The sequence below is a fragment of the Cygnus olor genome, chromosome 11, assembly GCF_009769625.2.
Source record: "Cygnus olor isolate bCygOlo1 chromosome 11, bCygOlo1.pri.v2, whole genome shotgun sequence".
Classification (NCBI taxonomy): Eukaryota; Metazoa; Chordata; class Aves; order Anseriformes; family Anatidae; genus Cygnus; species Cygnus olor.
The window spans coordinates 383,187-397,630 of NC_049179.1; the positions used below are offsets into that span (position 1 = coordinate 383,187).

Sequence of the window (14,444 nt, forward strand, 5' to 3'; positions counted from 1 at the left end):
TTGTTACAATAAGCTATACCAATTTTTTATTCCAGAAAAAACTTTAAACTACAGGGGTATAACGTATTTATTGTTGTTATTAGTCTGTTTACAAAGTGGAAATATTACATAAAAGCAGGAAAAGAAAACAAATTTCCCATGCTCTCCACAGTTGCTGCCTGCCAAACCACACTAAGTGAATCATTAACCATAATCCCTATCCAGGGCTTTTAGTAAACTGATGACTTCCTTTTTCTGCTGTCACTTACCTCAGGAATGCTGTTTTTTGCATATTGTAATCTATAACATTGCAAAAAGGAAGAGTAATTATTTAACAGCAAGTGCAAATGACACAGTGGCTCAATTTCTTGATAAGTTCATCTGCATGCTTTGGTCCTGGTCACCTTCATGTTGAGTTCAGGATGGATCTTAACAATTTGTATTCAAAATGTGACCTCTTTTTGTCTGTTCTCAGTTGTAGCAGCCTTAGGAGTTGACCTCTAGAGTAGAAAAGGAAGTAGTTTGTCCAGGAAAGGGGGAAGTGCCCTGTAGTTTGGGGAGGTATTGCAGTGGTCCTGAGGTAAAAGGAATGACCCCCACGCTCTTGAAACATACATGTTGCTACAGAATTGTTCCTTAATTTTATTCTGAATATGAAGTGAAATCTGTTAACTGATGGTTAATTGATTTCAGATTGAAGATTGAGTGTATATTTAAACCTTGCATGCAAGGAATCTGTTTTCCATCCTTGTCTTATATTGGTGAGAGATGTACTGAAACTGCCAGCAGCAGGAGCTTCACTACAAGAGCCAAAGAGTAACTCACACAAATACACTTTTATAGCAAACGTATGTTTTAATTCCACTTCATTTCTCTTGATCACTTGTATCAAAATGCATTTAAATCCTTTGGGTTGGCTGAAAGAAAAACACAAGAAATTGATAGCTTAGTTAGATATTTAGTCCACACTTATTAACATGGGACCAGCGCTTATAGTATTAGCAATGCTGGCATTTTAGGTTGCACTGGGAAAATAAGACTCCAGGTTTAGAAATCATCTAGCCCTGGGTTTTTTGGATGCTAATGACAATAGTAGAAACTGCGTGTGTTATGTAAATAGTGTTTTGATAGATAAAGGCATAGCAAAGGCTGTGTAGATAAGCAGTGTAGAGAGCCGCTAGGACAACTGGCTGTCCTGTCATGTTCTTAGTTCCTTAATGTACTCTTCCTAGATATTAGAACAGGTGTTTTATAGGAAAACAAAGACTAAGGATCGATGCCTCCTGAATGTTAAACTTTTTACTGTACATATGGCAGACTTCTACTGTCTGTGTGTTTGGAAATAGTTTTTGCTTTAGGAAATGATAGGTGTTTGAACTGCTGACAAGCAAAACTTGCCCTTGGATGTGTAAGCATGTCTCAACATTCGCTGAGATCAGTGTATACACTGAGGACAAAACTTTACCGGAACATCAAAAAAAAAAAGTTTGTAACTTTTCCATTTGCTTTTTTAGTGCCAGTGATTCAAATAACTTTTGATCTTGAAGTATTAGCATCAGACGCATCTTTTTGTATGTCTTTTCTGAACTTGGACTGTCATTTTAAGGTTTTTCGACATTTATAAAAAAACAAACTTGTAATATTCAGCCCATTACTTAACTGCGATTTTGCTACAGGTTTAATAGAGCTCTTGAAGATGATACAGCACTTCTAATGTCTCTGTTTGCCAGCAAATGAGGAACTAGTCTCTTTTTTAAAAAATGTGGCAGATCACCCTTAGAGGAGCAAACTGAAAATGAGTTAAGGAAACTGTTTTTAGTGCTTCCTTTTTTGATAAGCTGGGAATGAGCAATAACTGTGAGAATGAAATTGCAATTCCCTTGAGAGTGATCCATTTGCATCTAAATTTAAGGAAGTTCCTTACCACTTAAAGCACTTGAGAAGAGTATCTCACTGTGGTAATTTTGAATTCTGTTATCACCAGGATTAAAAAAAAAAAAAAAAGGCATAAAAATGTTTTACAATACCATGATTTTTTTTAGCTGAATTTCTATTTCGGTATAAAAGTATGCAGTTTATTATACAGGTTGTTATGGTTCCCAAGAAAAGATGTTTCTGTAGTTATAGGTGTATAGATATTTTTGTTGTGCAAATGATTATTCAGAAAATTAATCTACTTTTCTTAAGACATTCTTTATAGAAATGATTTCACCACTTAATTTATTTGGTAAAATCAAAAATAATGCATCTGTGGTAGGGGTAGGGATCTTTAAAGCTGATAGAGGTGGTTATGTATACAACCTATTTATATAAATACTTTAAGTATCTCTGTAAAAATAATAAAACATGGATTGCAAATATGTAAAAGGGAAGAATTCTGAAGAACTTTTGTCCTTAGTTGGACCAAGTAAAAATGACTAAGGTTAAGGACCTGATCCTGCTAACACACGCTTGACAGCATTACTTCCACTAGCCAAGGTCGGTGGCCTATTTATCTGCCTCAGTTGTGTGCAGGTATTTGTAAGATTGGAGCTAAGCAGTGACTGAGGGTGTTGACCTGTGTTTTAAAAATTCATTATAGAAAACGTTCGATGATGCACTTGTTGGTATTCTTATGGTAAAGATAAGAGGTGTCTTTATGCTTATTGGGGTGGGTGGGAGCTTACACAGTGTGATTCTGTCCAGTTCTTTAACAGAAGCTTAAATTTTAATAACGTTACTTTAAATACGTATGTAAAAAGTATTACTGTTTGGAAAGCTGCTGTTTGCTGAAACTGTCATTAAGTATTTTCTGTGAAGTTGTGCCAACTAATGAAACTATTGAGTTCAATGTTAGCCATTCAAAAAGTAGACATGGCGACTTGTTTGTGAAACAAAAACCAGCAGAAGCAAGCCATAGAAACAAACAACATGGGTTTCCGACCCACCCTGCCTCAAGTAAGGAAACGTAAGAGTGTCTAACCTAAAACTTCCACTCCAGTGAATGGTAACACTGAAAGTAGAAACCCAGTTGGCACAGCCCACCTTCTAAATGTTCATCAATAGTTCATGTATCTTACTTTTAAATAGATTCTAATTAGGAAAGCTGTTTAATGTCTTAAAATTTATGGTAATACTTAGGTTAAAGCAGTAGAAAAACTATTACGAAATACAATATGAAGGGTTTTGTTCCATTTCTTTTTTGCTGTATGAAGGATAATTGTTCTGTCTACCGTACTTTTTGGAGTAACAACAGCTTTTTTGCACTATGTAAATACTAGTGGGGGATTCTTCCATAACTAATAAAAACAATTGTAGAAATGTATGGTGTTATTAGTGATGTGTTTGTTCCTCGCTGCTGTATCCTGAGTTCAGGTTGCCAAAAGTGACCCGGGCAGGACAGGGGACAGCAGAGCGCTACCTGCGAGTCCGTGCTGGGTCAGGGCAGCGCCCTGGTCTCACACCGTGAGCTTGGGGCCTGGGCAGTTGCCTTGGTGGAGTGGTCACTGCCAGAGGGGCTGGGGGATCAGCTGGGGATTTTGGCAGCGGGGAGTCCAGTTCCCTCTTGTCACTCATGCACCACCCTGTACCATAACCATAAAACCACGTGAGAGAAAAAACGCTACCATTCTACAGGCATCCTGGGGCTGAAGTAGGTCCAGCACATCATGTTGGAAGTAACATTTTATTTAAGAGCAGAAGAGTGAGAATAACGACAGGCACCACCAAAACGGTGGATTTCCTGCATACTGCTAATGTACGAGAGTTGAAGTTGACCTCCCTCTGTTGCTATATTTGGGTGCTAAATTTCCTTTGGCGAACAGCAGCAGGACATTGGGAGCATCTTGCCCCCAGTTCCCCAGTGACTCACTGGAGCTGCTCACGCTTCCGCGTCTCTAGTAACAGTGTCATTAACTGGTTTTGCAACTCCTACGGGTGAGAATATTTGGAGCAACTCAAAAAGGATGCAGCTTCATCCTGTAATTTTGAGTTTTCTATTTCTGTGCCTTAGCTTCATGTTTGAATTCTGCTATTGGCATTGTCGTCTCCGTAGAAAGTGCTTTTGTGATCTGCCTTAGACAGCACAGCAGGTGAGATTACCTCAAAATCACTCTTCATGTCTGAGTTTTGCACACATCTCAACCTGATGCGAATTCTGGAAAGTACAAAAAGAATCAGGTGGCATTGTGTAATGTGCTATGAAAGTAATAATTACCCTAAAGCCTTATGATTTTTTTCTCTCCATCCCCATTTCTCTACTGTAGAAAAAGCATTGCACAATTTGTAGTTCCCCTGAGGAAATTTCCTAGCTTCCGTTGAGAAGTTTGGCAATGAAACTATAGATGGCAACTACATTTTGCACTGCTACACAGTGTCATATGCAAGTTTGTTTTCCTGCTCTGCTGCACTGAAGTTCATGGGAGCAAGCACTAGCGCTGCCCACACATGCAGAGCGACCTGAACTCTCAGACACCAGGTTTAATGCTGGGAGCTGAAGAATCTGCATCAGAAAAGACCCCAGCCACTCAAATTGCACTTAGTGCAACAAAGACTGCTCTTCAGATTTGCTTCCAGATTTTTAGGATCACAGTGTAAAAAGGTACAATTTTTTTTTTTAAGAGATGTTTGTTTGGATTTTTGCTTTTGGTTGGGATTTTTTTTGGTAGTATTGGACAAAGGCAATACTGCAACTGAAGACTGTACCTTCCCAGGTGTTTTATGACTTAGCAAACAGTACAAAATCAGGCAAACCTGAGCAGGAACATGCCGTCTGGCAACAGCAACAGGACGCTGGTGTGCTCATAGCTGGTTCCTTGCAGTTTTCCACTGAGGTTTGGTGAGCGCTGGCTGAGAGGCAGATGTGTGTGGGTGCCCATCTGGGCGCTCTCTGAAATGCTCAGCTATCTATCATGTCCTTTTTTTTCCAAGGATAGCGCTTAAATGAGTAACGAGGAATTTAGTAATCATCTAACACTGATAACAGACTTACTGTTATATAAAGACAAGCAGGAGCAGGGGGCTGGAGCAAGCTGCATTTCCTGCAGTTATTGGTGTCGCAGCTCTGTTTGTGCTCGGCTTCCCCTGGAGGATGCGGTGACACCATTCATGCAGGCAGTTTGTATTTATAGGGAGAGCTAACGTGCATCCATGCTAAATTTAAACCAACTTTGTGTTTTTGTGTGTTGTGTGCCTATGTAGTAGGCTACGCATGTCTTGCAGAGGCATAAAGCAGTGCTAAATATAGGCCTTCTAAACTGGTGGGGGGTTTGTACATTTAAAAATAAAAAATAATAGAAAAAGAAAACAACACCTGCAGTAAAAGTTCTGTTGGGTGGCATCTTACATTAAAAAAAAAATAGACAAAAGGCATTTAGAGCACTGAAATCCTTATAATGCATTTCAAGCAAGGGAAGGACACATCTTCAGATGGTGGTAGAGGAACAGAGCAAACTGACAGGAAAAAAGCAGTAAGAAATGTCCCTGCATCACAGTTTCCTTTCAGATTTGCTATGACAACGTAATGCCAAATTACAGATAACCAACCACTGAAGGTGGAGGTGGGAGATAGTGCGGGTACAATCTTGGTGGTTCCTTGGGTAGCCTCTGCATGCTGAGGAGCTACTGGGAGAGGTTCAACTTGTTGCTGGAGTTATTCTCTCCAAACATGTGCTTGTGAATTGCCCTACAAAAATCCACTTACAAGCTGTAGTGCAGGAAGGAATGTTCCCTGCACACTATCGCAGAGATACCACCCGCCTGATGCTGCTAAAGCACGATTATTTCCAACTTCCTTGAGAGCTGACTGCAGTTGTGGTGCTGCTGCTGAAACTTGGTTCACATGGAGGGTGGTTGTGCAAAGCTGGAGCTTTAGGCTATTTTAGGATCAGCCGAGATTTGTCTTCGCATCCTTCCTGCTGCAGGGCTGTGCTGGCAGCCAGAGCCAGGAAGGCGATGTTGCATCTGCTTTGCTGCCAGCACTTTGTGGGACAACGGCCATCAGAGGCTGTTTTAATCTTGAGCTGTTTGCCTGGTGGGCTTCTCATGACTTCTCATAGGCTTGTCCTTGCAAGCAGTGCTGGGCAGGCCAGCAAATGCCACGGGACACCCCTTGGGGCTCCTTGGCTGCATCTCCCCTTTCAGAAAGCAGCAGCTCAGGCACTGTGCCTGCCCTTTGGGTACGCTGGGTTCCCGAAGGCTCGCAGCAGCTTGCCTATAACTCAGATCCCTTTGGTGCGGCTCCCTTGTAGGGCCTTGCAGAGGCTGGCATCGCCCCCTCGCAGAAGGGATGGCTGTGCCGCAGGGACCACCTGGTTTGGGGCAAGGCAGCGTTGCTGCGACTGGTTACATCGGGCTGGGTAACGCAGTGTGGTGCTCTAGAAGGGCAACTTGTCCTTAACTCCCCCAGGAGGTGTTTCCTGGGGCAGACCCTCCAGAGCTGGAGCAGAAGAGCAGCGACAGCCTCGTCACTGGCTCCCCTCCTGCATGGTGGGACATGTTGGCAGCCCTGCCTCTGCCCTCCTCCAGCCTGCCAGCTCTCAGCTCCCTGTCTTCAACCCACGCCCCTCTTTTGACCCCTCCAAAACGAGGGAAGTGGGCTGCAGCTGGCAAAGGTGCCTGGGCTTGGCCTTTGACACCACGACCAAGGTGCCTGTAGAAGATAAAGCAGTGGGAATGAGTCAGTAGGTGGGAAAACCCATTTCTCTCGACTGAAGGGGCGCAGTGGTGGTACGTGACTCTCGCTCATGCAGAGTGAGCTCCAGGGCTTCCCAAAGCTCCCTGCGCCCAGGCTGCTGGGCTGGGGGCTTTCCTGCCACCCCGCAGCACTTGGCTGCTTTCTGCCTGAAGCAGCCAGGCATGTCAAGGAGGAAGCAAGCGGGTGAGCTCGGTGCACCTCAGCACCAATTAACGCTGCTGCTGCTATTTATACAGGGGAAAAACCATCCCCCATATATTCCGTGTTCTGACAGAAACGCAGAGCTTTGGTGGGCAGGCTGCCAGGCGCAAGAAGCACGTAGCAGCTTCCTCCTGGCTCCTGTGAGCACTGTTTGCTCCATGCTGTCTTACCGCCGCCTCTGCAGCTGTTGCGGAGGGATGCTGGAGGTGCCTGGCGTTGGCGCCTGGTCCCTCCCCTGGACGCTGCTGCCCCTCTCGACGTGGTGGCACCTGCCAAAGCTCGTGGTCCCCGCAATGACATGCGGTGGGGGCTGCTCACAGATTTTTTTCTTGCAGGGTATTTGGGGGCTTGGGGCTGTAGCCACTGCGGGGTGTGTTGGGGCTGCTGCCACTCTTAACCAAGGGAGGTTTGGGTTCCTAACTGCACGCCAGGAGGCAGTTCCTGTAGCCTGAGAAAACACAGAGGCTCCAGCCTCTTGGGAGCACACACATCGCACATCAACACCTGTGCAAAGGGGCAAAATGCTGCTTCCTCGTGCTTTCGTGGCAGCACGGGGCTGGGCAGTGAGCTGGGGCAGCACCTGAAGCTCCCAAGCCCTGGGTCAACCGGGAACTGAAGCCATGAGCAAAGAACACAGGCTCCTTGTGGGCTTCATGTAAGGCTGTAGGCTCAGTTTCACCAGTGCATAAAGGAGCTTTGTTTTCTGTGCTGGTTAGAGGCTGATTTCCCAGTATCTTAAACAGAAATCTTGTTTTTAGCCTCAAGAAAAAGCTTTTTAATTTACAAAGGCACGGCATTTTTCTTTCTTCCTCCTCCCCCTCCCTGCCATTGCTAATGTTCCTTGGACAATGCTGCTCTTTACTGGCTTCTGTTCTCGAGCTTGTGTTTCTGTAGTGCTGCTGAAACCAGAGCTTTCCACGGCCAGGACTTGCTGTAAAACACCCACACCGCGTTCTTTGCCTCCCGCACCACCACCACACTGGTGGGCTGCCAAGTGCTACACTGCACCTCCGTGGGGAGCCCACAGCCCCAGGCATGCCTTGGGACACAGGCTCCTCATAACGGGTGGGCTGCAGCATTGGGGGATCTTTTTCTTGACAGTGTCTCCTGCCACACTGGTTTAGGGCCAGTCCTGTCAGCACTTTCAACTTCCAGGTTCCCCAGCCTCCATTAGCGGGGTTGGAGGTGTTTGTGCACCTCTGCTGCGGCATGCAAGGACCTCACACCTCGGTAAGGTGCTCCAGTTGCATCCCAGAAAGGCTGGTTTAAGGTGCTCCAGTCTCCCCAAGCAGCAGGAGGGAGGGCTGAGATGAGGACCAGCACTGGCTAAGGCCATCCCATGGCCCATGGATCCATCCCTGCCTGAGCGAAGGCACGGGGCAGCATCCCAGTCCCCGAGCCCCTTTCCTGGTGCCATCGTCTACACCGGGGGGCTGCTGGAAGGCAGGAAGCCCCTCACTGGTGGGAAGGACGGGGAGGCCAGTCTCGCAGGAAGCAGAGGCCTGGGCGGGCTGGCTGCAGGCTTTCGGGCTTCCCTGAGCAGCCTGCACCCCTGCTGGCAGCAGCCGAGCCCCAGGCCCCGCTCACCTGCACGGGCACCGCGGCCTCGCTCAGCCCCTCTGCGCGCATCCGGGCCGTGGAAATTGCAAGGCTGAGGCTTAAGGCTGCGGGCCGGGGGGCTGCAGGTGCGGGGCCTCCCGGTGCCTGCATGACAGAGGCGGGGCCGAACCAAGCCCAACGGCCCCACCGCCGCCGCTCCGCCGGGGCCGGGCCCGAGCCCTGCAGCGCCCCCCGCGGGGCCCCGCCCGCTCTCCCCCCCCGCAAAACCCGCGCGCGCCAAGGGCGCGTGAGCCGGCGGCGGGCGGCGATTGGCTGCCGGCAGCACCCCGGGGGCCGCCGGGCCGCGGCCGCCCGCCGAGCGCCATTCACGGCGCTGGCCGCCTGCACGCGCCGAGGCTCATTCATAAAAAAAACCCAACAACTTCATTCATAAAAGCCGCGGCGGCCCCGCGCTGCGGAGCTGCTGCCTCGGGTGGGCCGGGCCGGGCCAGCACGGGACAGGAGAGCACGGGACAGGACAGCGATGGTCCCGGCGCCGGTCCCTGCGCTCCGGATTCCGGCGCTGAAGGACTTCGGAGCAAGAATTAGCGAGGGCGATGCTGAGAAGCGCTCACACCAGTGCCTCTCTTGAAATACACCCGGCTTGCAGCTTGCCTGCCGGGCAGGAGCAATGCAGCACACGGATGCTTGCTTTTCTTTTTTTTTTTTTTTTTTCCATTGGGGCACCGAGGTTGAAGATGCCAAGAACTGCGTACCTTCTGGGGTTGTTGCTGGTCTGAAAATGTGTTTGAGCTTGCAGCTTGTAGCCTTGCTCTGCGTTGTGTGGAATATGCTTGGGCTTTTGCTGCAGCCAGGACTCCGCGATCAGTGATGCTACAACTGTGAGTCTCCAGAGCTGGCTGTGATTTTAGTGTCCGGCTTGAGGCAGTAACGAAGGCAGGTTAGGGTAGCAGCACTTTGGCTTAAGCTGCTGTGCCACCGATTTGCTTTCCTGTACACTGCTTTTATTCCTGCTTACAGAATACCAGATGTCCGTGCAGTTTTAAGCCTCACGCATTGAGGAAAATAAGCCACTCAAGAGGGAGTCAGCAAAAATATCCAATAGGTTTCTGTTTTTAAAATCGGTTGACTTGCCTAATTTCCATATCATTTATCTACAAGGGCAATTTATGCAAAAGTGTCCAGTTACAGAACTGCCAAGGCTATGAGAGAACGCAGCCAGCAGAGCCTCAGTGGACACGTCCTGTATGTAGGGTTGTTCAGACATCCAGGAATGCTGCACAGGGCTAAGTACAGCCGATTCAGGAATGATTCGATAACATCTCTAGATGAAGGCCCACAAAATACATCTTTAAACATCAAAGGTTCTTCCTCCTCTTCCCATTCTTCATCACCTAACTTGCTGGCGGAAGATGGCCCTCTGGGGCCGCAGGACACCTGCACCACCCTGTGCACGCTGATCCCCCGCATGGCGAACATTAAACTCGCCAACCCCTCCAGCCTGCCCGTGCTGAAAAGCTTCTGCCTGGGAATGAAAGAGGTGCCAAGGATTAAGCTCACAGAGTGCGTTACCATCCCCAGCAGCCCCACCTCACCCGAGATCAGCTGCCTCTCAGCATCGTACCCGCAGCCTGACCTGGACAAGCTGCACCCGGACCCAAAGCCTGTGGGGGACTGCGCCGGGCGGGGAGCGGAGGAGGCCGCTCCTGCGGGCAGGCAGGATGGGGCCCTCGTGTGCAGCAGTGAGAACGCGGGGGAGCCAGGTGCGACGTACGGCGTGCGGGTGAGTACTTGGCACAGGGTTGCCATTCTCTGGGGCAAACGGGGCAGGAGGCTCCGCTGTGAACTCTTTGTTCCCACATCTGCAGCCCCAAGCCACTGCCCCGTCCCTTGTATCTCCCGTTTCCTGATGGATGTAGGGCTGTGTCATTGACCTGAGGGAGTTAAAAGGAGCGGTCACCCCCAGAGCTAACACGGCATCCATTTCCAAAAGAATATCCTCAGACTCTTTGAGGAACACAGCCAAGCCGCAGCTCAGACTGGGGTTGCTCTGACATAAAATGCATGTTGGAGTGGAAAGGACTGCAGTGAGGGCTTCCCAGCCCTCCCAGCAGCTCCGAGGCACCAGGTGGGTGCTGGCTGGCAGCACTGAAATGTTTGTCAGGGTGGGTTCTAGGACCTTTGCTGCTCCCTGCAGCACCTTCCTGGGATGCAGGGTGCCCCAGCTGCCCACCTCCTTTGGTGCTGTAGGGCTGCGTCTGATTCTCCGAGTATGGAAAACCCTGCCTGTTCCTTCATGAGACACCCCGGAATAGACTTCCTGGGTATTTCTCACACCGTGTGCTGGCACTGGTACGTGCCACCTTCTGAGCAGCAGTGGCTGGCCAAGAGGGGACCAGGTGGCCTGAATGAGTCCCTGGGCTCAGGGTTTCACTCCCTCTTCCCATGCCACACTCAGGAGCTTTCTCGTTTTCTTCTCACTGGGCTTTACGTTTCTGCATCCAGAACTGGCCATTTGGAAAACCACTGCCCGTGCTCTGTGCTTGGAACTTCCGACCCTGCACACTTCAGTGCTTGTGCCTCATCTGACAAAGGCACTGCCAGGTGAAAACTGCCCGCTGCTGACATGGGGGAACCGGAGCCAGTGCGGCACAGAGAGCGTGGTCTGAAACTACTTCAGAAATACCAGCGTAATGGCTGGGCAGGCCAAAGGCTCCTGTCGCTCTGGCTTGCGTTAGTTGTGAGACTGGCACCAGCAGAAAACCAGCCATGGGAAATGGCAACTAAAGCGCTGTCGTTTGCGTTTGTCTTCTTGTTAAAGACAGAAGTAGGAGAGAGCCTGCGCTTGGGGGGAGTCTCTCACAAACTGAACTATCATCGTGGTTGTCCTCTTGTGTTTATTTTTCTTTAAAGTCTAATACTTGACTTGACAACACAAGTGCCAAACGCGGCTCCTGGTGCTGGGCTTTCACTCAGCTGACCAGAAGTGTTGTGCTGCCGAGTGGTGTCACGGTGTCGTGTCGTGGTGTCTCAGTGTCACGATGCCCTGCTTGTGGCACCTGCCTGTCCGTGATGTGGATATTGCAGCAGTCACAACTGAGGCTTTGAAGTAGCTGCAGGGATTCAGATGCTGAGGTGCTACTGGCACAGGCGCACCTACGGAAAGAGGTTTCTGGCGTGGGGAGGAGAAGGTAACACGCAGGGGGATTTCCCAGGTCTCTGTGGTGGCCCAGACCTGAGAGCAGAGGTAGCGAGGTGTTACCCGCGAGGGACCACGCAAACAAAAAAGCCAGAAGGAGAAGCAAAAACAGAGCCCAGCTTGACAGGAAGGTCAAGAGATGTGGGGAAGGGGTCATCGCCTCCTGCTGCTCCCCAGGCTGCAGTTCCAGTACATTTTTCTGCTGGTCTTTCTGGGGTCATGATGTTTCATGGGGAAATCTCTCTGAAGGGGTTTTGCTGGCAGGGACCTCCCAGGACAGCAGGGAAATGTTTTCCTGCAGCTCTGCTGCAACTTGCTGCTGCTGCTGCTAGGGGGGTGGCACGGGGCTGCACAAGCCAGCCCAGGAGAGCTGCAGGAGCGCTGCTAATGTGCGTCAAAATGCATTGTGGCAAAACGCTGTGGTTTTTCAACCAGCCCCTTTAATGACAAGCAGGTAGGTAAGGAAGCAGCTTGGGGGCTTCAGGGCCGTAGCATCACAGCAAAGGATGCTAAACTCCTTTCCCCGAGCTTCCTTTCCCCAGAGATCTTTGGCTTCAGAAGCTTGAGTGGAGTCTGAAGAGGATTTGACACTTACAGGGAGAGCATCTGTAGGTATCTTGGAAAAACAGTGATATGCTGAAGTAATAAAAAGATCAAAAGCTGTCACCTACAGACTAGAGCGAGGCAGAAATCGTCTTTCTGGGGCTGGTTTTGAGGGGTGGTGGTGACTGGATTTGTTGTATTCCCCAAGAGGCGGCTGCAGCTGTGCGGGGCAGGTGGAGATGGCCACCGGTGTCTTGGCCCCTTGTATTTCGGCCACATGTCACCTGGGCTCTGGCAAGGATGTCGAGACCCCTGACTGTGCCTGCTCCCCTGAACCGCTCGTGTGAATAATAAAGAGCCCAAATATCGGTATTTTAACAGAGCCATTGCAGTTATCCCCATGCAGTTATCTTTAAAAACAGATCTTGGACTTGTGCTCCTCTTGCAGGAAGGAGATCAGCTCTGGTGGCTCATGGCTTCAGGGCTGCAGCCATGAATCATGAGCCGTGGGCTCGAGGTGCTGGGACGGTGATGCTGGGCTAGGCTGGGGGCTCAGGGGTGCAGCACTCACCGGGGCACCCCTCATCCCACAGCTGTAACCGCCTCCGAGACTGATGCTCTTCTCTGGGTAATCGTTCCTTAACAGCAAACAGCACCATGAGCATAGCCCATGCTCATTTGCTGGGTCAGGTTCCTTTTGAACCATGTCTGTCACAGCCTGGCCCCAGTGCAGAAAGTGCTTTTTCAGCACAAAACTAAGAAGAAAGGGAAAATGTGTGTGTATATAAATAAAAAAAAAAAGTGTGTGCATACATTTAAAATGTGTGTGTGTGTGTATATATATATGTGCACACACACATATATGCATTCATGAAAATTTCCCTGTTTTTTTCTCAACACTTATTTAAAAATTGAAAACCCTTGAACGGAAGGGTCAAACTCTCCAGCAAATTTTCTGTTTAGCAAAAGCCACTCTTTGATACAAAAGCTGCAGCTTGCTGCCCCTGAAGAGAGAGTGCTGCACGGCCAGGAGGAGCGGGACAGACCTGTCTGTCTGTCTGTCTGTCCACACGTGCTACTAGCAGGAAGAAGATGAACACAGGACAGGCACGCAAGGAGGTCCTTCAGCAGTCGCCAGCCCCAGAAACTTCTGCAGTGCAGGAGCTTAAGCCAACACTGACAAACCAGTTGTGGCTTTTGGTGTGTTTAATGGGCTTTTTTCTCCGGTGACATTGTCCAGGCTGTTTCCCATCTCTTTCTGCTAGAGTCTTCATGCTCTCTGGCCCAGAGGGTACCAATGCCCTGCTGTGCATGGCTGCTGCCCTGGGCTGCCTTTGCCTCTCCGCTGGTTTCAGGAGGGATGGGAGAGCAGAGTTTGCTCCCAGCTCGAGGAGGGGTTGCTGCCTGCTGGGGGAAGGCGGCGTGCTTGATGCCGGGGAGCGAGGTGCTCGTATGCAGCGATTTGTGTTGCTCCCCGGCTGGCAGCCGGCCCCTCCACGACTTGGGGCACCCCATCAGAAGGAAGGGAAACGGAGGCAGAAGCGTGGTGGGATTCACGCCAGCAGCAAGTGCCAAAGCGAACCAAGCATGCCACACTCTTACTGTTAGAGGCACGGGCCGTTTCTCCTTGGTGTGAGAGGCAGAGGCCAGTCTCAATTCCAGCACCACGCTCCTGCCACGTGCTGCTGGCTGCTGCTCATTTATGCCCGGTTTCCCTTCCTGCCGGATCCATTACAAGCTCGGTGAGTTGCTCAAAAACATCACAGCAGAACACAGGCCCAGCCCTGGAAAGCAGAGAGCCCCTGCCCAGGGGCACCCCCAGGCGCTCCCCACCTGGCAGCCCTCACCCTGCAAGGAAAAAGGAGGGTAGGTGGCTCAGAAATCCTGTCCCATTACTTCAGAAGTGCCTTGTTAAAGCAGTGCTGGGAAAATAAATGTTTGGATGGGAGTGGGATTCCTGCCATGCTCATTTGCACACAGTGCTGCTGCTCGAGATGGGTTTCTGCCCTGGCATCTGTACTGTTTTTAGGGAATTTGACTGCAGCCTAACCTACATTTGGGCAGAGGCTGTTTAGCAGCAGTGTATTACCTCGTTGCCTCTGCTAGCAAATCCTATCACCTGGATTCCTCGTTAGATGGCTCTGGGGTCTGTAGGACCTGCCCTAGGCATTACTTATGAATTAGCGCCTGTTAACTAGTAGGTCTAATTGCACGGCTGCAGCCGTGTTGTTTAATCAGGAGCTCCATCAGCTGCTCCCAGTATCGTTGGTGCTGGTGAATCACTGGCTG

The 14,444-nt window shown here is 49.7% G+C and overlaps 1 protein-coding gene across 1 annotated transcript in view; it reads left to right on the top strand.

Moving 5' to 3' along the window:
* The first annotated feature begins 8,706 nt into the window (after positions 1-8,706).
* The window catches only part of SHC4 (SHC adaptor protein 4), a 31,341-nt gene continuing 25,603 nt past the window's right edge, over positions 8,707-14,444 (top strand). Inside the window, exon 1 of the mRNA XM_040570189.1 lies at positions 8,707-10,196. Within this exon, the coding sequence (XP_040426123.1) occupies positions 9,618-10,196 (579 nt within the window). The 5' untranslated portion in view covers positions 8,707-9,617. The remainder of the gene's footprint in view (positions 10,197-14,444) is intronic.